At 38.8% G+C, this 24,744-nt stretch overlaps 1 protein-coding gene across 2 annotated transcripts in view; it reads right to left on the bottom strand.

The window, feature by feature from the left end:
- The window catches only part of stag2b (STAG2 cohesin complex component b), a 29,526-nt gene that overhangs the window by 899 nt on the left and 3,883 nt on the right, over positions 1–24,744 (bottom strand). For both annotated transcript variants that reach the window (XM_084431271.1, XM_084431270.1), the window contains exons 2-32: positions 16,100–16,232; positions 15,909–15,987; positions 14,608–14,751; positions 14,319–14,415; positions 13,387–13,463; positions 13,057–13,261; positions 12,820–12,971; positions 11,063–11,136; positions 10,812–10,935; positions 10,493–10,591; positions 10,220–10,299; positions 9,159–9,266; positions 8,868–8,979; positions 8,439–8,556; positions 8,254–8,357; positions 8,055–8,147; positions 7,881–7,970; positions 7,586–7,789; positions 6,799–6,869; positions 6,459–6,546; positions 5,564–5,644; positions 5,379–5,471; positions 5,127–5,301; positions 4,609–4,748; positions 4,416–4,517; positions 4,184–4,332; positions 3,970–4,098; positions 3,659–3,864; positions 1,621–1,852; positions 1,366–1,479; positions 1,117–1,243 (exon numbers count right to left, since the gene is read on the bottom strand). In XM_084431271.1, coding sequence (XP_084287397.1) covers positions 1,117–1,243; positions 1,366–1,479; positions 1,621–1,852; positions 3,659–3,864; positions 3,970–4,098; positions 4,184–4,332; positions 4,416–4,517; positions 4,609–4,748; positions 5,127–5,301; positions 5,379–5,471; positions 5,564–5,644; positions 6,459–6,546; positions 6,799–6,869; positions 7,586–7,789; positions 7,881–7,970; positions 8,055–8,147; positions 8,254–8,357; positions 8,439–8,556; positions 8,868–8,979; positions 9,159–9,266; positions 10,220–10,299; positions 10,493–10,591; positions 10,812–10,935; positions 11,063–11,136; positions 12,820–12,971; positions 13,057–13,261; positions 13,387–13,463; positions 14,319–14,415; positions 14,608–14,751; positions 15,909–15,987; positions 16,100–16,143 — 3,711 coding nt within the window. In that variant the 5' untranslated portion in view covers positions 16,144–16,232. The remainder of the gene's footprint in view (positions 1–1,116; positions 1,244–1,365; positions 1,480–1,620; positions 1,853–3,658; positions 3,865–3,969; positions 4,099–4,183; positions 4,333–4,415; positions 4,518–4,608; positions 4,749–5,126; positions 5,302–5,378; positions 5,472–5,563; positions 5,645–6,458; positions 6,547–6,798; positions 6,870–7,585; positions 7,790–7,880; positions 7,971–8,054; positions 8,148–8,253; positions 8,358–8,438; positions 8,557–8,867; positions 8,980–9,158; positions 9,267–10,219; positions 10,300–10,492; positions 10,592–10,811; positions 10,936–11,062; positions 11,137–12,819; positions 12,972–13,056; positions 13,262–13,386; positions 13,464–14,318; positions 14,416–14,607; positions 14,752–15,908; positions 15,988–16,099; positions 16,233–24,744) is intronic.

Genomic DNA, 24,744 nt, shown 5'->3' on the forward strand with positions numbered 1-24,744 from the left:
TAAGAATTGTTTCTTGAGCACCAAATTAGCATATTAGAATGATTCAAGGTTTCTTTTTTCAAAACCTTTTTAAGACCAAGTAAAGAAAATGTAAGGAATAAACTGAATGGAACACAATACGCTAATATGTTTTCATAAGTAAACGTCTAGGGAGAAACACAATGAGTTGTATTAGCAAAACACTTCAGAGTTTGAAAAAACAACTTGCAAAAAGATCTCCATTACATTTTAATTACTTCAATATCTCTTCTCCCAACCACAATAATATGCAAATAACTTTTCCTTTTCCTTCTGATCACACTGCAAAAAAAGCTATGTTCTTCCTCAGTATTTTTATCTGGTTTTCCATGATTGCAATAGTCTAAAGATTCTTAAATCAAGATGCATTTACTGGAGAAACAAAATGACATAAGATGTCTGTTTTCAGAATTATTTTATGTTTATCTATGATTACAAATATCTGCCAGTGGGCTTAGTTAAAAAAAATCAACTTAATTCAAAGGAAAAACTAGTTTTAATACTTCATTGACACATATTTGTTCTTGTTTGAAGCATAAACTTAAGTCCATAAACAAAACTTGACATTTTGTAAACATGTATGCAAGTAAATGTATTTTGATTTTAGGATGTTCAGATAATTGTATGGGAAAACAAAATAGAAAAATACTGAGGAATATATTCAATATTATATTCGTATGCAGCACATGCAACATTTAATGTCACTATATGAATTTAAGACTTTCTGTTCTGATTTAAGACCCTTCTAAGGCCTTCATTTGCAGAAGGGTGAATTAAGACTTTTAAAGACTTTAAGAACAACAGAAACCCTGTGATTTCTGAAGGATCATGTATGTGACACTGAAGAGTGGAGTAATGGCTGCTGGAAATTCAGCTTTGCCACCATCACAGGAATAACTTACATCATAAAATATAAAACAGTTATTTTAAATAGTAATACTATTTCACGATATTACTGCTGTGACTGGGCAAGATACTTCTTTCAGAAACATTCAAAATCTTTATCGACCTCAATTACTATGTAATAATTTAGACAAAAAACCTAGTCCTAGAGACCAAAATCATAAATACAATTGGAATTTAGCTTAAGCTTATTACCAGATCAATATCCATGGTGTCAAAGTCCATGCCTTCATTGAGATCCTCAATCCGGCCTTCTGATGACATCATCACATCTTCCACAATGGGTTCTTCATCATCCTCCATCAGGCCAGTTCCTCGACGACTGCAAGCATTTGCAAACCAACAACACAATGTTTTTGTGTGCATTTAAATGGCATTTGACCGCTGGACTTGTGTTTTAAAAAAAGCAGTGTAAAGTTAAATTTTGAGAGTGATTTATCTTACATGGCATGCTGAAGGTTGCTCCTTAATTTGGCGTAGTTCATAGCTCTCTCCTGCTGCTGTCTGGCAACCTCCTCTTGCTGCTGTCTCTGTGCTAGCATCCAGGTGACTTGTGTGCTGTAAAACAGTATCAGCACACCTCACTATATCCCTTCAATCCCAAACTAGACGCTAAGCAGCAAACACGTTTCATGACTGAAAATAGCTGTACTGAGAGTGTCATGACAGACACATGATGCCATGTCACGATGCTCTTACTTGTAGTCCATGGGTGATTGGTGGTGCTGTGGCTGAGGAGTCTGAGGGTGTGTGTGCTGCTGTTGCTGATCAGGGGTCATGGAGTACACCCCCATGTAGCTCTCCTCAGGACGCAGGCGTTTGGGTTCTCTCATGACGGTGGAGGTGAGGTGGGGTGACGGCATCATGACGGGCATCTGCATGCTCTGCTCACGGTTCATCCACACCTCACTGCTGCTGCTGCTGCTCTCCTCTGCACACAGACAGCAATTCAATTCAATTCACATTTATTTGTATAGCGCTTTTCACAATACACATCGTTTCAAAGCAGCTTTACAGAAAATGCATGAGTCCACATTACAATCTAGAGTGATCTCTTATCAGAGGTAACTGTCTCAGTTATGTATTTCAGAAATGTACATATACAAAATCACAGTTAGCTAAAAATGTATTAATTTAAACAATGTAATAATTTAAGGCAGTAACAATGAGCTCATTGAAGTAATGAATACTTGTTTGTTAACAAATGATTATGACATTTAAATAAAATGTAGCATTGGCGCATGCTGATTCAGAGTTTGCGTCATCTGACGTCTTCGCAGAAGGACAATCATTAAAGTTGTGATGAAACTGAAGTAGCAACAGGTCTTTTCTTCCGTATTGTTACATATATCAGTGTGTAATGGATAATATAAAAAGAAAAAATGTAGGCAAAGGACTAATGGTGCGTTCAAGTCCTCCTGGGAAGTTGGTATTTCTGAGTTGGGAAGTCGTGTTTACGACGTCAGGTGCGCTCAAGTTCATTTCATAAGAGCAAGATGGCGGTGTACCTTCCCTTAATTAACTACATAAAACTTGAGCCACGTTTCTCACCGACACGCCCCCAACTCATAAACATCAGGGCTTAAATAAAATCCCAACTTCCCACTCGTAATTACGCCTTTGTGGTAGGGCTGTCGCGGTGAAGGAATTTCCCTTGCGGTAATTTTGAGTGGCTAAATATGCGGTATTATCGCCATTTATTTATTTATTTAGATATATTTATATTTATTTGTTGCTATATAAATAGGTTTTACCATGTGGTCAGCATGCACAAAAACAAGTAGCCTACATTTTCAGTAACCAATGTAACCGAAACTAAACAGCGTCTCTGCGCATTGAAAGGCTGTCAATCAGCGCGCATTACATTGTTACGGCAATGGACTGTCTTTGAGTGAATCATTTAACCGTTCATTCAATGAACACGTTCAAAAACGCTGATTCTTTAAAAGATAGTAATGAAACAAGTTGTTAAGCTCCACTTTTCAAAGCTGAGCTGACCAGCAATGCGTCGCATGGGTAACACTGAAGCTGACGCTTAAATGGCATTGATTCAATGCGTGACTCGCTGCTTTTTTCCCGCGGCTTCCTCGCGCTGTGGGATGCTGACCAGCGCTGTCGCTGATGCCAACGTTAAGAGGATGACACAACAAATATTTCGCTTTCCTTGGACACGGAAAGCTTTTCACGCATATGACTTGACCTCAAAGACAGACGCAGGTAATCGCACACGCTCAGTCGATCTCTCTCATTCACTGTCTGTTAAGTCTTAAGTGCAAATCAATGAAGCCTCTGTACAAATCACCATGATAATCACAAATCACCAGTCTTGTTATCATTATTAACTTATTTAACATTCAATACACATGCACAAAGTTCCAAACAAGAAGGGAAAAAAGAAAACATGCGAATATCGCGGTTGCTACGGTTACTTGCATTCCTCTGCGGTTGGCTTCTCAGTAGCGCGGTTTTACAATTTTGCGGTTATCGCGACAGCCCTACTTTGTGGTGGAGTTCATGTGTGTTCAACTCAAAAATATGATCTTTTCGACATGATTTGAACGCACCATTATTTCTGTTGATTGGATGTTGAGATGTGCACTCAAAAATGAAGGCAGATGAACATGAGCTTGCAGGGGTGGGTTAAATTGGACTCAATGATTGGATAAGTCCTGCATACGATTATTAAATCACATTAAATACATTATTTGTCTGATTTCTTGAATTCAAACTGTTTTACCTTCCGGTAATTTCCTCTTGCCGGTAGCAGGCTTAGCTTTTTTACTTCTGACGGAGGAGCCTCGGCTACTGATGCCACTGACCACAGACATAGTGTCATCATCACCCCCCGCCTGCAGTGAGTTTCTGTAAGAGATGAGGGGCAGCCAGCAGTCTTCTCTCTGCAGGGCCATCTGAAATGTCATGAAGCGCTCCAAATACATGTGCCTTTTGGGGAAAAGAGAGAGAGAGAGAGAGAGAGCCAACATTAGCTCCAACAGCTAATGAATGTTATGCACCTGCATATGCTGAGGTTAATAAATGGTTGCTTACACAGTCCGCTTGTCCTGACGCATGAGTTTGGATGAGAACTCGCTGAGAATGTCCAGAAAAGCCAGGTTGAGGGGAGGATGTCCCTCACCCTGAGGATTGGACTCTTTGAAGGCAAACTCAATACCGTCCCTTTAGACAGAGAGCAACATAAACATGTGATGTAACTCCACACAAAAGGTTTTTCTCACCCAAGAGGAACTGAATGGACTCTTACTTGTGTAACATGGCGATAGCCTCTCTAGTCTTGAGCTGATCTAGACCAAAAGTCAGAGAGAAGCGCCGAGCGAGCTCTTTAATGCCACAGAAAGATGAGGATGAACGGTCGAAGCTGGGTCCCAGATCTGACAGCATCTCATTGAAGAGCTGAACAAAGCAGAAGGAAAAAGACGTGAACAACCGGCAAACAAAACCCAGTTTGATGGAAGATACAAAACATTGCCACTGACCTGCTGTAAGCTCAGAATGAGCGTCTTTGCACATTGGATTTTGTCAATCTGTCTCGTCTTGCTCATGGTTTCCTTGATGATGTCACCATAGTCATTGTAATACTGAACAGGAAACAGAAAAAAATGTGTTTTAGTGACCATTAAAGGGAATTCATGAACTGAAAATGCATATTTAACAAACAAAAAGACTCACCCTCATGTATTGCTTAAAAATATCGGCACCAGTGTTTATCTCAACTACATTGTAGATAATGAGTTTGCAGTATGCGGCCAGCAGGTTCCGCCTCTTGTGCAAAGCTTCGATTTTTCCAGCTTCATCATCCTGCTGCCCATCTGATCAAAAATAAAGACAGACTTTCAAATAATGCTCATGAATGTGACTGAGCAGCTTAAACTACAGGGAAAACCGCTGTCCTCTAGTGGTCACTTTAAAACCTGACTCCTGAAAACAAAAAAGGAATGCAAGTTGATTTGTCCAAACAACTCTCATTTTAAACTAGTCATTCTACTTCAGCTAAAGCTCAGTGCACAGCAGGATTAAGTGTTGCTAGAGTCTCTAATCTTTAAATCAATTAAACGCTTCTAAAGCCAATTTCCTTTGTGTTGTCTTAGTGTTAAGCGTTTAACATTAAACAGCCAGGGGCGCTAAATCCATTCAGCAAAGCCTGTTAGCTCTAACTGAAAGTCGTTACGCTATTTGCAGTGATAGACCTGTGCTGTTGCTGTCTTCATCCTGGTCAATGAAGACATGGTCCAGGATGAAATTGAGAAGATCTGACTGCAGGGACATCTCAGACGTGTATACTAGGGGCTCGAGAGCTTCCCTCCCCCCAGAGATGATCTGATGGCTGAAGATCAGCAGCAGGTCACAGAGGATGGTGAAGGTCTGAGGGAGAACATACTGTCAGGTACAGCCTGGTTGTGGCATGAGGGATAATGCTTCTTGTGACCTTTCATACAGACCTGCTCTTTGACGGCAGTGTTGACGCTGCTTAGGTAACGCTGGCACATTAGACAAAACGCCCTCATCTGCTTCCTCAGAATCAACATGTCCTCCTACAGAGACCAAATGCATTGTTGACTTCCAACAAACCACAGTACACAAGCGGGAAGAATGAATGCATACACATCATATGAATAGGAGCTACCTTTTTAGAAGTGCCCTCAGAGACCTTGGCTAAGCTCCAAAGAATGACGTAATGTGTGCACTGCAGTGCGTGAATGACAATCTGAGAAGTCCAGGGAGACATTAACGTTAACCGACAATCATGAGGCAAAAGCAAAGTTTCAACTGATTTCAAGGTAGTATTTCTATGGAAGCCTGTTTATTTATTTTAAAAAAGAAAGAAAAAAAACAGAAAAAAAAACAACAGTATATATATATATATATATATATGTAACAGGTAACTGTGAGAAAAAGTTTAAAATAAGAAATAAAATCACACTGTGAGATTGCAAGTTGCAATTCAGAGAAACAGTTTGAATTGTGAGGAAAAAAAAGTCACATTTACATAAATTTGTCACATTTGTGAAACCTCAATTGTGTGATATAAAATTGCAATTAAGAGAAAAGGTTGCAATTGTGAGATATGAAGTCTCAATTGTAAGAGTTTACATATTACGAGGCACAATTAAAATAAAGTCACAATTCTACACTATAGATGCAATAACAAAAAAAAGTTAAAGGGATAGTTTACCCAAAAACTGCATAATTTTACTTACCCTCAAGTTGTTCCAAACCTGTATGAATTTCTTTCTTATGTTGAACAAAAAATAAAAGATATTTTAAAGAATGCACCCATTGACTTCTATAGTATTTTTTTTTCCTACCATGGAAGTCAATTGCTACTGTCAACTGTCTGATTACCAAAATTCTTTAAAATATCTTATTTTGTGATCAACAGAAGAAAGAAACTAAAACAGGGTTGGAACAACTTGAAGGCGAGTATCATTTTTGGGTGAACTATCCCTTTAAGTCTAGCCCAGTCAGGCACTACTACAATAGTTCTGCATTCACCCTATATGCAGCCTAAAAATGAATACCTGCTCAGGCATGTCACCATTTTCAATACCAGTGTTCAGTAACTTGTAGTTGCTGGTGAAAAGGTCCCATTTTGAGAGATCATGAGCACTATAACATACATAGAGATGAAAGGGGTTTAGAAAAGTAAATAAATGACAGCATTTGCCCATTAAGCAGGGGTGTTCAAACCTGTCCTGCAGCACCCCCAGTACTGCACATTTTGTATGTCTCCCTTATCTGACATTTCAGGTCTTGCATATGAATTAGGTGGGGGTGCTCCAGGACAGGTTTGAAAAATCCCTGCCATAAGTGATAATCTGGTAAAGAGAAACACTATATGATGATACAGGAAAGCCTTACTTATGGAAAGCTGTGATCCTCTTCAGTGTGGACAGAACTTGGTAAGCATCATCTTCATCTGGGTCTTCACCCTGTGAAGGAAACAAGCTGCTCATGAGACAGACTGCAACTTTCTGAGCTTCTGCATTCAGAGGACTCAATGACTGGTTTGGATGGAGTACTAGCCTAGGGATGTGTAAAATATACGTTTCTGTAACTGACTAGTTCATTGCTCTGTCTTAAGGAAGCCCTGAAGGCTATTTTATGTCACATGCACCAAACTCTGATCAGCTACATTTCTTAGGGCTGAAGTGATCACCAAAAAAAAAAATTCCAGCTGGATGTGGATATTTTTATAAATTGAATTTGAAATATTTTAACATATTATATATACAGTATACACACACACACATACATATACAACACACAGTCAAATGTATCTGTGCTAAAAGTATTCTTAGCCTGTAACTCAATCACTGGTGAGTAAAATCTAACAATTATATAGATTTTACTAACTATTACTCAGACATTTTGAGATGCAACACATACTACACCACTTTAGAGCACAACTGCTAAAAATATGAACAATTAGTGAAAAAATCTAAATAAACTAGTGCACCTCACTAATTAAATTGTCATGTTGGAAATGGAGGCCAGACCATCCCCAAAGAGACCTCCAGAAAAACAGGCAACACAGTGTTGCAGTAGAAGCAGAGCACAAATACTCAATCCAAACTTTTGTTCCTATGCAAACACAGAACATCAAAGTGCTCCTGAATCTCCACCCTGAGCCACCCGCTGTCCTCACCTCCTGCAGGAAGTCCTCCAGAAGCTTGTTAAACTTGTCCACTTGCTCATCCAAGAGCTGGCTACGGGCGATATCCACCCGGTTAAAGATGGTGAACTCCTCGTTGCACAGGGAGTGGTAGGTTTTGGAGCAAGCCTCAAGCACATCTGTGTCCGTGTGCTTCTCCACAATCTCTCTGATTTGTCTTAACAATGAATCCAGGTGCTGCGAGAAAAAAACAAACAAACACAGCTTTCATTCACATTCTACACAATCAGTCTGCATTTATTCTGTTTAAACGACATGCGGTTCAGACCTTTTCCAAACGCCCTGTGGTGTAGATTTCCAGATCAAAAAACTGGGCCAGTTGCAGCAGATTTGTCACTTTCTCTGCATCTACGGAGTACTGTGAGAAAGAAAAAATATATATATCAGTTGAGCCTCTTTAAATACCATTTCATGTTGCCTTTGACTTTTAATGGACTTTAACCTTTGCAAGTAAAGCTGGCAGTGCTATAGCGAAGAGCTCCGTCATTCTCGTCCGGTCATCAAGCTGAGTCTTCTTCTCCTTCGCTGTCAGAACCTGAAACCAGACCAAGTGAGAATTGAGAACAGCGTGTAACAGGTAACGTGTGAAAGCAGGGATATGTCTTCAAGGGCTGCTCGATGCGTGTGGCATCAGGTCTTACCCTCTTGCCTGTGCCCCTGCCCACAGGAGGATGGCACTCTGCAGCCTGACGGATGGTGCACAGCATGATCTCTATCAGAGCTGTCTCCTGTCTGTCCGACAGAGCTGGAAAACACACAAAGGTAATTAATCTCTCACTCCCTTTGGAGTGAGTAAAAGTTCTGCTGGTGTGTCACCGAGTCAGACCTTCCTCTCCAGGCAGTGGCTCATCCAGCAGCAGACTGATCATGCACTCCCAGTCCTTCAGGATCTCTGCTGCACAGTCCCACATACTGTCCACTAGGTAGGCTGCATGCTCGTGAAGCTAAGGATCAAAACATAACACGCTATAAAATCTCAGTTTGTGTGTGCAATTAGAATATAATTATATAGAGCTGCCATATTAGACTCATAAGAAAGACTATCATGCTTCATTACTGAATTGTATTTCACTTAAACTGTCTAGAATAGAAGAAAACTGAAAAACTCAACATGATGTGTAGAGAGTTTGAGAAACTTGTTTAAAAAGTCATAATTTTTGCAATTCTGTTAAGTGACATTAGTCGCACAGAAATAGCACCCTTTAACAGAACTAATGTCACATCATTTACAAAGATGTTGTTGATGTTACCTCACCTCACTCTCCAGGAAGAAAAAGACAGCGGTTTTGATGAGGTTGGCATTCATGCTTTGTCTGCCTCGTCTCTTGGGCATGCTGTCATCTTCAGGGTCTCGATGACTGAACAGTCTGCAAACAAAGATGAAAATGTTCACCTCAATCTAATATTGTCTAACCACCACGTCCGTTCGTTCATTCTCGTCTTTTCTCTAGATATAGTTTTGTCGTATGACTTTCAGCAGGTCAAAGACTAGGTTTACTGCATGTACAACTTCATGAGATCTTAAAGAACCATGAATAAAACTCACTTTTTAAAGAGGAACTCTCCTGCTGCCACAGCGACGGGGCGGTGGGCTGAATACACAAGGTGGTACACACTCTCACAGTCTTCTGCAGTCAGAACCTCATCACTGCTACTGCAATACCAAACAACAACAGCATTTGAGCACAGCTAGTTCTGCCAGCAGTGTTTCAGGAAATCAGTCAAATGTTGGTTCAATAACCACTCATTCAGTGAATAATTTGACTGAACACTTCATTAAGAGCACTAGGTCATAAGTGTCATTTGTTTGTTAATTATACCACACTACCATTCAAAGGTCTGGGGTTGGTACGTAAGATGTTCTATTTTAAAGAAGTCTCATATGCATTGGTCAAGGATGCATTGATCAAAAACAGAGTAAAAAGGCAATACTGTGAATTATTATTACAATTTGAAAAAACGTTTATTATTTTCAATATTTTAATATATCATTTATTCCTGTGATGGCAAAGCTGAATTTTCAGCATCATTACTCAAGAAACATCTCCTTTTTAATCATCAATGTGGAAAACAGTTGTGCTGCTTAATTTTTGTGATGCTTTTTTTTTTTTTTTTGATTCATTGATTTATAGAAAGTTCAAAACAGATAGAAGTAAAAGTAGAAATCTTTTGTAACATTACAAAAAATAAAAGACTTATGCAAATGTTACGTTTACATGTTAAATGTAATGTTTAAAATGTTCTGACAATATTTTGTAACACTAAACCACAAACCACTAACCCTAATTGAAATCACCAACTTATATCAAAAGAAACTCAGGTCCGCTTCCAGTTATTTTTAACTGTACAAAACAGCTTGTTATGCTGCTTGATATTGCAAACTGGTATTTCTTACCATATTATTTTAATGTAGTGTCTTAATTATAAACACGCTGGTTTGTAGCGCAAACAGTTTTACAGTTCACTACACTTTGATATATTATTCTTGTTATTTACTTACAGCGGCTAATGCATCAGAAGTCTCGCACATTCACAAAAAAACACCTTACTTCCGCGTTGAAAGATAAGGTGGACAAGTAGAAAGTGTATTCAGGGTTTTACACGTACTGTAACACCAGCGTGAGCAGTTTTATAGCTTGCACTGCAACATCATACTCCTTGTCCAGTGTCATAGATACGATGCGGTCCTGATGAAGACAAACAGATAACCCCGTCATACTGACTTCAAACACTCAATAGTGAAAAAGCACATTGTTTTATTTGCAAATATTGAAAAGATACATAAAAATCATTTGTTTAAATTCTCAATTTCAGAGAGGAGTATTTTCCTTTCTGTGTTTGCTCTATTTTGGATGAAGCTTCCCCAGATGGTTCTCTCACCTTGAAGCGGCTGGTGAAGAGCTCCAGTTTGGCATTGAGCTCGCGGTTATAGTACAGCCCCTGTAGAGCTGTGAGACACTTCAGACGTACCTCACCTTGCTGAGAGAGAGAGAGAGAGAGAGAGAGAGAGAGAGAGAGAGAGAGAGAGAGAGAGAGAGAGAGAGAGAGAGAGAGAGAGAGAGAGAGAGAGAGAGAGAGAGAGAGAGAGAGAGAGAGACACAATTTAGTTCCAACTCTAGGAATGTGTCGTGACTAACTCCATCTGACACTATATTTGGGGATTAAATGAAAAGGGAGAGAAAAATGATTGAATTCCCACCTTGTCGTGCATGGTCCAGCCCACATACTTAAGATAGCTGTCGTTAAGAAATGCATCACTGTACATTTTCATCCACACGCCGATCTCCTCGATGCAGATTGCCCGGATCTCTGCTATTGCATCACTGAGGAGGGATAACAGAAGCACTTAAGCCCACAGACACCCACAGGAACATATCAGAGAATTACTGAGTGGTAATTGATGATGAGAGTTTGTGCTAGAAGAAAATCAACGCTTATGAGTGTGCATACCGATATCGGTGAACAAAGACTCCCTTGAAAATGGCATTCATCATGTTCTCAATTTCATCTTGATTTTCTTGTAACTGTAAAGAAAAAAAAGAAAAAAAAAAGTTCATCATTCAATCGTTGCTACAGGCAGTAACCTGTATTACTAGTCAAAGGTTTGTGTGTATGTGTGTGAAATAAATAGTATCTTATATTTGAGCTTCTTTAACATCACAGTCTGTTCTCTTGACTCCCTCTTGCATTTTCTTTTTATCACAGTCTCTGCAATTTGGAATAACACTGACATCTCTCTCTTTTCAGGGTTATGGGCTCCCCAATATGTGATTTTATTATATATGGCCGTATGTGATTGTAATCTGATATCCATCTCTGATGTTCTTTTAAGAAACAGGCTGCTTCCTTCAACAGGGCCTCAAGATAAGACAAAACAACTAAACGTGAATTTCATATTTTAATTCACATTTTTTAAGAACCCAAGGCCTAGGAAAACCTGGATATATGAGGTAGCCCAATTTAAAACGGCATGGGTATTTTTTATATATATAAAAAAAAGCCAAGTTCTGAAAGATATTAGTGGGCAGAAAATGTTTTTATTTTATTTTAAAGAGGACAAAAAAAGTAAAAAAAGTTAACCCTTATTCAGTTATTGGTTAAAAAGAGTGGGATCCTAGAAGAAATCAATTCAGCTGTTAAAACTTCTGGAAATCTGAAACTTAATTAATTATAATTAAAATGAAATTATTTACCTAATATTTATAATTATCTTAGTATTCATTTTGATCGATGGACACTCCTAGTTTCCGTAAATTAAAAAAAGTTGGGGGTGGGGGGGTACTACCATTACAGCTGATGTACTAGAAAAAACCTACTATCCTCCTTGGGGAGGTGATCTTTGAACATTCTTGTGGCCTAAGAGTCAAAAAGGTCTATTTGTTAACTGCTATCTGTTAGTACAGAAATCAATTTTGATTCTAATCTTAGTTCGTAAAAACAAACCATCTGCAACTACAATCTATGGGGGTGATTGATGTATGGTTGCTCTCCAATGACTTCACCTGTAAGTGTTTTTCTATACATACTGTATATAAATCGAAAGCATGCCACAGATGCTGTCAACAGAGCTTAAACCAGAATATTGCTCTAAACTAAAACTCACGTTTTGTGTGTATCCACGTGGTTTAACACAATACTATCAAGACATCAATAAAACCTCACACTCACAAACGCAGATGGCATAACAGCAGGGGCTGTTATTACATAACCCAGTTAATTTACAGCACCAGTTAAACACAGCTTCAATACTCATGGCCATTCAGGAGAGTTCTAACCCCACGGGTGCTGACAGAGCTGCAGTTAACCTGACAGCCCACAATAACACAGTGTTCTCATTAGAATAGGATCCTTTTTTAATTACTTTATCCATGTTTACTCAGCCTTAAAGTAGAGGGAAAGAGTACGGATGAAATGTGCTGAGTGTTTGGTTGGTCATGTGTTTTTAAGGCTGTTGGCCAACAGAGGCGTAGGTGTCGGGAAGGAAAGCAGCAAACACTGCAGTGACCTGGCAGCCTCACGCAAAGGGAAGTGAGTCTCCACAGGGAAGAGTGAAACAAATCTCCTGTTCTACTGTGCCTCAGAAGGCTTCATTTACTCGCTCTGCCCTTTTCACTTTCAGCTTTTATGGTTGCTCTAAGACAATGACAACATGCTGAATTTATTTCGATGCGTGCAGCATCCCTGTCCCGGCTCCGGAGGACACTCACCTCCTTGCGTTTCTGAAGCAGAAGCTCTAGTCTGTCATTGGCCCTCTTGCCAATCATCTTGTTCCTCTCTGCTTCGTATTGCCGCTGAGTGTTGTCCATGTTAATGCTGAGGTTCAGTGCTACATTCACGAGGGCCGTCATCAGCTTCATAGCTATGGGGAAGAAAAACATAGCATCTTGATACTAGTTTGGACCAATCATAACAAAAGGTTCAGATCGAGTAGCAGAGATACTGACCTGCCAGTGTGCTGGTGTGTCTGAAAGCGCGGACTTGAGAGTCTGAGAGGCCAGTGAGCAGCGAGATGACCGTGTCCATCATGTATTCGTCATAGATGATGCTGTACTGACACTGCCGCACCAACACGCCGATAAACTCGCAGAAACTAGACTTGAACTTCTTCCACTGCGGCCCGGCCATTGTGAGCGGGTAATCGCCGCTGTCCTGCAATAACATCAACTCTCGATGGTTAGTGTGGGCACAAAATAACTCATAAAACGCAGTATGTAGTGGGTGAGGCAACAAGTTTTTGATAAGAGTCATGTTCAGGGTTGGAGAGTGAAGTTTACCTCATCAAACTCTTCTGTCATCTTCCTAATGATCTCAGAGTTCTGCATGTTGCGGAACATCTCACCAGTGACAACACCTGCAAAACAGTTAAGTATTTTTTGTAAAGGTAATAACATTATGAAACAATTTATATGAGCTTAAATTTATACTTGGCTCAGGTCAGGACTTAAAGTTGGAATTTTTACGAAGAAAACTGCAAAAAAAAAGTACAGCTAAAAGAAAAGGTCACTATTAATTACTTATATTTAGCAGAATGTCCAAGCTTCTTTTTTCCACATAATGAAACTCAAGGATGTTCACACCAAAACCCGGTTTCACAGAAAGGGCTTAGATTCAACCAGGATTTGGCTGTCTAACTATATTCATCTCCATTCCAAGCGAATGCAGCAGTTTTGTCGTCTGCTGCTTGAAATGATTCTGATAGGATGTCAATCTTTTTATTGTTCATTAAAAAATCGTTCTGATATCGTTCCTCTTTGTTATGGTTATAGATGTGGTGTGGACCGTTTTTCATAGAATTAGAACAATTATTAAAACTTCATAGTTGTAGTTAATGTTATAGATATTGGCCTTTATATGAACTGCCCATTACTGTCAAACTAAATTTTCAAGGACATGTTTTTAATGACCAAGGCTTACATTTTGGTCTTTCCCTCATACAAGTCTTTATCATGCGGTTTAATACAGCTTGGAATATAGTACTACTTTTATGATGTTTTATGTCCTTTTTGGAGCTTAATAGCCCCTGTGCCCATTCACTTTCATTATATGGAAGAGATTAGCAAGAACATTCTGTTCCATGAAAAAAGTAATGCCGTTCAGAACAAAATGATGGCGAGTAAATGATGACTGAACTATCCTGATTCTGCTGTCACACAACATTTACCATCTCCGAGCTCAAACCAGATCACATGAGAAATGACATTCAAACCTTTGCAGCCAGAGCACTGGATGAAGAAATTGATCAAGTCTAGAAGTGCGACGTCTCTGTCGTGTTTATAGGACTCAATCCAGTCATCAACGACCGACTGCAAAACAGGAGAGCAGAAATCTCGCAAAGGTCAAAATCTGCTCGACTACACAGTGGTACATCTGTCTGCATATTCTCCTGCCAACACTCAAATCCCTCCAGAAGCCACAAACCCACATGAGGGAATTTAAGATGTGAATGCCAGAGCGTGACAGAGGGCAGTGTAAAATCCGGTAATATGCTCACTGACCTGCATGGCACTCTTCCCCAGCCTGACCACTTCAAAAAGCATGACATTTTCCATGCCGTTTTCCTGGTGGTGGCCATTCATGCGTCCAGCTCCTTTCCCCGCTCCTTTCCCCTTCTCTCCGGGGCCCTTCTTTCCTTTCTTCGCCTGAAGCAGAGTGACATTACAGGTCAACTGTAAAGAACTGGATCAAACTCTTCATAGCAGCTAGAGGACTGGATGACGTCCACAGCAAATACAGTTCCTAAATTGCAAATATCACGTGCGAATTGTTTGCAATGAATTTTATACATTTAAATAATTTGACTGATGGATTTTTTTGGGCTCCATTCTAATTGTTAAATCATTTTTAGTGATAAAAAGAATGTCTAATTAATTTAAATCATGAAAGGTATACAATTTAACAACAATTTCAAGTTTAGGACCCTACGAAATATGCTTTTTTTTTCCTCGAACATTCCGTAAAAAATTGTTTTAATTAAATTTTAATAATCAAAAAGCATGTCTAATTGATTTAATTCATAAAAAACATCAGTTTTACTAATAAAATTAATATATATATATATGAATTTTTCCCCACACAAATTCTGTTTTGTATATTTTCTGGTAATCAAATGAAAACATAAAACATTATTTAACTGATCTTTTAATAATATGAAATTATGCAAACTTTGTCAAACAACATACTGCACGACGGAGCTTTAAACTGTTAAAATTAGGTTTGATAAGTTTTGATAATTTATTATTATTAATGTTAGTATTATTATTATTACATTGAGACGCATCTAAATTCTACTGTACAACAGTAATATATCTGTCAAGTTAAACCTAACTTTTAGGTTATCATAAATATAAAAAAAACGATAGTTTTTCTCAAATGAAACCGTAAAATGCTCGTGAAGTGAGTCTCAGAGCGGATTCGTATTTAAATAGTCTTTTTGCGGTTTAATATTCACAGACATTAGTCTATATCACAATTTGATTTAAGTGTACTGACCTGCTTTTTATTTATTCATCAAAAATTTTACAAATTCCGTGAAATTCCACATTATACAGTAAATTCTGTTTTTACGACTGGATCCCACGATTCCATCCGTGTTTTCTGCATTGCGAAAATCATAGGGCACTATTTGTTTATTGGCAGGTTACATAGAAACGTGGTTAAGTCGTCATTTAGTTTAGAAGTCAGAATCTTAAGTTTGGCCAATTATTAGCTCCAGAACTATTTCAGTGGAAAAGGAGTAAAGGAACCTTAAATCTTGTAAAGATTCTTGATAATCAAAAATGTCAGGGTCCACATATACCTTGCCTTTCCCAATGATGACATTCCTCCCATCAGGATCATCGAAATCAGTGTCTGATGAGAATCGGGTGTCAGTGTCCCTGTTCACACAAACAGATCAATATAGCATAAATATAGCATAAGTGAGGGAGAATATGTTAGCGCACGCATACACATCATGTGTATTCGTTACTCGTGTGTTTGTGTACTCACTGAGCGAAATGAAACTCGGTGTGTAATTCCGGTGCGGCTATCATTTCTTTAACATCTTCTGGTCCACTTCAACTTGTCAAGGGCTTTGTCTTTATACACACAGGGCAACAGTGGGTACTTTTGTCTCATAAACCTAAAACATAGACAAATTGGGAGAAAAGCATTAGTCGTAGTAGTAGTAGTAGTAGTAGTAGTAGTAGTAGTAGTAATAATAATAATAAGTCTTTAATGCCATGTCAGCATCTGAGGCTATCTTCATGGCAAAAACAGAGTTACAAAAATACAAACGTTGCATAAATACCATTCAAATACCAAAAAAAAAAAAAAGGGAAAACCAAACCAACAGGAAATATTATGCAAAGTGGTTTACATTACCATATGATAAAAATCCTACAATCTTTTCTAGTAAAATTTGAGAAAAACATTAGTAAGGTCTATGTGTTTAGACTAAACAAGCACACCTACATCTGTAATCTATTAATCCTTGCTCAGTATTATAAATCAACTCTATTTTTGAAATTATTTTTAATTATTGGTTTATATTTATATATGCGTCAGTGACCAACTGCATCGCGTCTCTGTTTTTTCATGTTCTCAAGCCACAGGAGCCGCATTTAAATATGAACTGAATGTCACTGTGTACCGTACAGTGTTGGCACAAAATCCTGTCTGCAAGGTTTCATCAAAAAAGAAGTGGAAACCAATCACAAAATTAAAAACTTTGACACACTTGTGTATAGCTGTTACTGAATTGTGATTGGTCAAGCCGTGTAATTATCGGGCCTCATTCACGAAACTTTTGTAAATATACAAGTAAATCCTTAGTGATTTTAATTTGTGGAAAACAGATCTTCTCAAAAACTCTCATCTGGATTCACAAATCTTAGATTTGATAGTTAAAGGTGCGTATGTTAATTAATTCCAATAATTTGTAAATAGGATGCTCATTCACAATTCGCATAAACCCCGCCCATGAGTTACAACTACATAAATGATGTGTCCAAGGACACTGTGGAATTTTCTGGTTTGGCTCCAGTATATTGCATAAACGCAAAAGAGACTAATTGGCCATATGCCAAACAAAATGTATTCCACCAAAGCGTTTTAGCCAGCTGAAATTGCCAGGCGCTCTTCTGAAAACGCCCAGCTGGGGGCGCTTCAGAACGCTTTGGAAGCGCAGTGTTTTTTACCATCTGAAATGCTTTGGTTGTTTGATATGGAATATCTGTGTCGCCAGTATCTGCTTTTGCAGATAGTTTGGTTTATCAGCAATTACTGAATATAAAAATGCAGTTATACCAACAAGATTAACTTCGTTGTTGTACAATTAGGATGTGACGATTGGTTGGTTTGGTGTGGTGTTTGTCCCGCCCCTCCTCCACTGTGATTGGACAGGTGGATAAAAAGTGAAGCATGGAGAGCTGCGTTTTACCTAAATTTGAACATTTTTCAACTCTTCAGAGCTGGAGTTGAAGCCACTTCCTCAAGCCCCTCCACTGCAGACAGCAAGCCACATGTTTAACCTCAATAGTAAAAGATTACCGATACGGGCAAACAAGTTTTGCCTAAAAGAACACAAAATGTTCAAATGTTTTAAGCACCATTTAAACGTGAAAGGGAGCAGATGTAAATTGTCTGCTAAAATTAAAAAGGCTCCAAAAACACTCGTAACAATTACTGTTTGGTCCTTTTACAATGTCTACATCTTCAGTCTGTCACTACAGCTAGGCAGAATAAATGCAGTTATATTATAGCCACACGGGGGCAATACAGCACCATCTGTGACTCCTGAGCTGATCGCTCAGACAGCCTCTCTCAGACAGTGTGAAGAACACGACTGAGTGAAAGCTGCAGGACAGGCTGCTGTGCGCCTCTTTAAAAAGAAATATAACACAGTACTAATAATAATTAGAAAAATGCATAAAGCAGCATATTTTCCCTTTCATTATTTTTTCAACATCACAACTTCAGTTTAAAATCATAAGTTTGTAATTTTTACAAGCTTTAAACACGCATATTTCCCACATAAGGGATTCAGACTAGCACATGACACAGAACACCTTTTCTGACAATGATGTTACAGTGAAAAATGTCCTTTTAACAAACCTGTATGACTTTCTTTATTCTGTATAAAAGAGGATATTCTTCAAAATGTCTCGTGTTTTTTGTCCATACAACGGAAGTCAATGGACTCAAATTGTTTGGTTAACGACATTTTTTAAAATGTATTTTATGTTACACAGAATAGAGTCACACTGTTTTGTAACAACATTGCTAAAACCAGTTAGTTAGTTATCACATAAAATGACAATAAACATGTTATGTGATACAGCAGCAAAGGAGAGAGATATCAGAGCAATGTGAGTGACAATATCAGCCCATAAGGGCATCACAGCTCTGTAGTGAAACATGCTTGTCAAAACCACCTGTTCTTGTACACAACACACTGTAATAAGCCATAAGCAAGAAAGACTACCATAATTATCCTTAAAAGACCTCATGAAATGGCTGTTTCCTATTGAAACGGGACGTTGGGCCGAGACATACTGAATGGCACACTTGTAAATAGCCAACAGCCTTTGGTTTACATCACAGCCAAGAATAAGATTTGCTATTGCTAGTCAAAGGCAGAGGGTATCAGAGAAATGGTCATGAGATCATTTCAGTGAACAAAAATCATTAGAATGAGAATGAGCTCAGGTTTGCTACACACTCCTGTTCATCCGCCACAGCTCAAACAAACAAAGTCACACCCTAAAGTAAACTCACACCTTTGGTTGAGATGTTTCAAAGCCACTGTACTTTTTTAACTTCGAGGGCAACTGAACCTACATACAGCTTAAATATATTTGCTTCTTCAGCTGGGATAGGAGACGTCCTACACATTCCAACTTTAAACTGAACCTTTAAGAAAGCATGAAATGAACAGTCATTATCATTCACAGACAAATGATAAATCTCTTGAAGCACTGCTACCCCCTTAATCTATCATTTTGGTCATGTGAATATATATGAAGAGTTCAGATGCAAAAGCCTCTAAGTGCCATCTGAAATTTTCTTCTAGAATGATCATTTTTATCAAGCTTGTATATTTAAGTTCAGTAATTTCACTTAAATGACAATTCATAGGTAATTTTCATTGCCATTTAAGTGAAATTACTGAACTTAAATAGACGAGCTTGATAAAAATGATCATTCTAGAAGAAAATTTCAGATGGCACTTAGAGGCTTTTGCATCTGAACTCTTCATACACACACACACACACACACATATATATATATATATATATATCCAACTGCCTGCCCTTGAAAGGAGCACATGAACATTTTATTCATGCCAAAAAAAAAGTTTTGGGGTATGATGCGTTGGGGTCAGCTTATAGTTACATTAAGTTTTACCTCCAACTAAAGGAAATACTAATATGAATTCTGTTAAATAGAGCACAACAGTTCCTACCCAATTTTTCAGCAGCATTGATTCTGGAATAGGGATGTCAATTACACAAACTCCAATATTGGATTGCTGTTTAAATTAACAATCAATTAATTGATTAATCGTTAACCTTAACCTCTTAAATCCGAAGGTATAATGTTACTTGCTTAACCACTTGCTTAACTAACACAAAATAGGTGTCGTTTTAAAGCTTAGAAGCTTGGCTTTACAGGTGTTTGGTGTTTTTAGCCCCCAACGGCGCCTTCCAGGCAGCGAGGGGATGGGTAGGTTTAAGGTTGAGGTTAGGGTTAGCTGCCTGGAAGGAGCCATTGGGGGCAAAAAACACCATCGAGCGGCTTTACACTGAATATGTATACGGCGAATATGATCACTTAATGCTTTTTAAATGGCTGAACTATTAGAAGTGCTCTCTTATCATAGTGTGAAAACATGAAAATGTGATCTTTAAATCATAGTACATAATCATAGGGGTGGGACAAAAATATCGAGAGGGCAATATATCGCTGTCCTTCTCCGTGCGATTCGAGAAGTGATACGCTGGCGCCAAATATCTGTATTTTATTTAATAAAATAAGGAGCTCTAAAATAGATTTCCCTGCTCCCAGCGTCGCTACTACATGGCTCCTCGAGTGGTGCTCAACACACGAATGAAGGAAACGTGAACATAAGGTAACTAGCCTAAGAAAAAGAGGTTTTAAACGGGATTGCGAACAGCAGTGCAAGTCATTTAATAGATGCTCCAACCACGTTTAAGTCCAAAGTCAGGACGCACTTCGGCTTTTATACCATTTATGGGGACACACGTTGTAAATTGACACTCTTCACCGAGCGCTTGCACGGATGCACACGTGAATTACTAAACACATTCACTTACATGTATTTTAAGAATAAAAATATCAGCCAAGGACTGACTGACAGACATAAAGCAACCAATCACAGTCCGTTATTTGTTCCGCATCATGTTTAGTGTGAAAATGTAAAGTTGATGTCCATATAGACCAGCGTAAACCTAATAAATTATTCATTCAAGAACATTGTGCAGGTTTACTGCAACAATAGAGCCGCGAACTTCACGTACTTTTGAAATCCAGCATTCAGTGGATCCTGATAGGAGCTCATTGTCACAGTTGTAAACATGACAGCATTCTTCTTCCACGAGGGGTTTCGCGTCACGGCATTTAAGGTGATGCGTTCTAAAATAATGCTAACCTTGTGCAGGACATGGAGGTGTCGGATTTGGCCAGAGAAGGCAAAACATGTGAAAAGAATTGCTGAAATGTAAAGCTGGTTTGTAACATACCGAAAACAGACTACTTTGCTGTTATTAGTACTGTAGTGTTATTTAGTGTTAAATTATTGTATTTGGGTTAGGTGGCTTAGGTTTTATTGTGAATTTGTTATGTACATTTTTTGTCTTGTATTTAGACTACTTATATTTATATATTTACTCTAACATTTTTATATATTCAATTTTAAGATTTTTTTTTTTTTTTTTTTTATAAAGTATCGGTTCAGGCACCGTTTTAAAAGTATCAATTTGCCACCGGTATTAAAAAAAACAAAAACAATTAAAAAAAACACCAAACGGTACCCAACCCTACTCTTCACCGAGCGCTTACACGGATACACACGTGAAGCAGGTGTCTATCAGCAGATCCCTAATATATCCACTGATAGAAACCTGCTTTCAAACGCTCTAGTGTCTGTGTACATGTGTAAGCGCTCTGTGAAGCATAAGCGTTGATCATTGTAGCCAATTACAGACATGTTGAATGCGTGAGCACAATGGCCAATCAGAGGTGTTTAAGAATCCGCTCAACAGTGATAAAAATGCTAGGGGGAAATAGTGGTATCATCACATTTTTTTTATTTTAAAATACCCAAGTCGGTACCTTTAACAACACTATTCTCAGGTTTATTTTAAGGAAGCTGGTAAACACTGAGATGTTCCCAGGTTTAAATAAAACAAGTTGATAAGCAGGTAACTGTTTCAGTTTACACACAAAGAAAAGTTTAAGCTTTTTGAGTAAATGAAACATTTTATGCTTATACCATATAATTTAAATGTTACATTTAATTTACAGACAGAAAAAAAAGTGTGCTGTTTTCTAACAGTTTGCACTTGAATAAAGAGAAAACCTGCACTCAGCCTTGTCTAGCAATATATTGATTATCGCAGAATTGCTGTATCGTGATATTATCGGTGTCTTGAGCCATGTATTGTGTATTGTATCGTACCCTGTGATTCCCACCCCTAGTATATAACAGATAGACTTGTGTCATGCATTATTGAAAGTTCTCAACTAGCAGAAAACAAGCACATTTGTTTCAGTTAGAGACCAAACTAGCCTATACCAAGAATTTATATGAAAAAGCGCCACCGACGCACATGTACACCGTATGCATGATGATTTTACACACCGCTTTTGTTTGTAACTTTGCATAACATTAGTAAACCAAAGTAGATAGTGATGCGCCGACAGACCAGCCAGGGACCGGAATCAGCCGATTTTCCACAAGCTTGCCCCGGTCCGTTTTGTTGCCAGCGGCACAGGCAATAATGTCAGCTGCGCGTTCTCGCTCTCTTCTCTCCGAATGGCGAAGTGAAACACACACACACACACACACACACACACCTCCTCTCACTCACTTGTCTCATTCGGCTGGTTCAATAGTGCTTGTATTGCGCATAATTTTACTAATTCCCGCAGGTTTCACGCTCACTGCAAAAGCACGCACCACTGATCTGTACAAGTGGCGGGCACATAAAGCCTCCTCTCAAACAGCTTGTGATTTGCAAAAACCAAAATGAGTGGCTTACTGCCATAAACAATCATACACACACAAAATTAAGTCAAAATGCCCATCTTGGCGAGTATTAAGTTAAACACAGTTAGTTATGGAAAGTAAATAGTTGAGAAAGATAACGCAAGTTGTGTAACAGTATATTGGATCCGTGCATAAACTCTTATAGTGATAGCAGCCTAACATTCCTGCTGCTGTCTGTTATGTTAATAAAATAACAAAAGACAAAGAAAATCACTCTCTGCTCTCGACTGAATAACATTAATCTGTATTTAATTTTTACACTGAAGACTATCCAGTGTTATTTTACATTTAACTTGAATTTATGTAGTATTTCTTACCGGAATAATAACCTACTGTTAAATCCACCCGAAACACTTAAAGCCGTGTTTATTTCATATCTCTCTTTAATCTATTGCATTTATTTGTGCTGTTGTTTTTTTATGTTGCATATTATGAAAATAAAATTTTACATTGAAGAAAAGTAGATTTTTGTTTGGATTAGGTTCAAATCGGTATCAGCAGGTCAGACACAAAAAAACTAAACAAAAAATATCGGAAATTGCCGAAAATTATCGGCAGAGAAAATTGCAATCGGTGCACCTCTAATAGGCCTATGTCACACTTCCTGCTTCCAGAACGCGGAGTAGGGATTCAGAACTTTCGGTCAACAGTATTTCTCAATAAGGATTTAGATTATCAGCCATAATGTCTAAACCATCCGAGGTAGACTGACCACGTGCTATGAGGTTGTGAAACGAAGGTTTTGCTCCTGTAGAAGCTATAAGTTCGTATGAAATCAACCTTGTTTTAAGAAAAACATGTTTTAGCCGCGATCTTATGAAAAAAAACTACACTACCCACAATCCTAAGCATAGCAGCAACGTCTGCTGATTGGTCCAACTCGCTGTTACCATAGAAACGTTTACCTTACTGGCGAACGGCCCGCCGCTGTTATTGTAGTGTACCGGGTTGCTCTGCGTCAGGACGTAGACAGCCATACCTCAGCTTTCACGCTTTTCCACTTGAGAGTTTTCATTTACCATCCGAACCACATCGTCATATGTGACTTCAGGCAGGTTGCGGAGAGATTTGGTCCAGCGGTATCTATCGGACTCCGCCATTGTAAAAAGCTAACCGGAAGAGCCGTATCCCTACTAAAAGACGTACTTCCGGTCTTCAGTTTTTTCGTGACATAGGCCTATAGTAGACTGCATATATTATTTTTTTGAGCAGGCGGTCTCGAACGAGCCCAAACACACCATAAGACAACAATGCGTAGATCACGGAGTGACATGACATGCTGCTTGGCTAAAGGTATATGACTTCTGGGATACGATCACGGTATCGTGATCATGATGCAGCTGTTTCCAACATTATTTGAAAGTTCAACCTATGGAAACTGGATCTCGGGTATGGCCGGTGTGTAGAGACCAATCGGACAAGGTTTTACAGCTGGAGCATGCTTGGATTGGTTTTATCACTCAAGACTGACAGGTCTTGATTACCATGCGCTAGGGCTGGGCGATATGGCCAAAATTTCATATCCCGATATAGCTCATTTGATATCCCGATAACGATATACATAACGATATAGCAATTTTTCTGTTAATTCAGTTCATGAATAGTCTACCGTAAATCCTCTAATATTGGCCTGTATTCCATTACCGGCCGGGTCTCTAACATTGGCCGGTCTAGCTGTTGGCGGAGGTAAATAATTATTAGAACCAACGTTTTTCTGGGCAGGCCACAACATTATGCTTGTGATAGTAACATGCAAATACCACAGGGGGGCAATGTTTGCTAACGAATCCAAGCCATAGCTACGGTAGCCTGGTCGTGTCCATGGTCATGTCAATCACTTCGCTCTTGACTCGCACGTGACGTGAGACTTCAGTCACCGGTAGGCTTTAACGTTGTTTACCATGGCAGCCGCGGAGCCAAAGAGGATTTTTGGCGAAAATCAATTTTTAACCCCCTGGGTTCGACAATCGCGCCGGCGCGATAGGTTTTTTTCTTATAAGTGCAAAAGAGATTCAAAATATTCTGTTGACTTTGATCTTAATTACGGAGAGCGCGCGCTATTCAAACGCAAATAATCTGAGGCGATCCACGCAAACATGTGAACACCAATCAGTTGGATATGTTCACTTTCAGGTTCACCTCGTTTTCATTTCGAGGAGCAACGGATCCGGTTGAGGAATAGGTCAGTTCTATATTTGCTTTGTTCTAATCGCAATAGTGTCTGTACACGCAAAAAGACTGTTTAAATATGAATCGCGTTTCTCTCTCTCTCTCTCTGTGTGTGTGTGTGTGTGTGTGTGTGTGTGTGTGAATGAATGAATGCACAGATGCGCGCTGTTGTGGAGCTACTAACGGGTTGGGT

The sequence above is a fragment of the Rutilus rutilus genome, assembly GCF_951802725.1.
Source record: "Rutilus rutilus genome assembly, chromosome: 14".
Lineage (NCBI taxonomy): Eukaryota > Metazoa > Chordata > Actinopteri > Cypriniformes > Leuciscidae > Rutilus > Rutilus rutilus.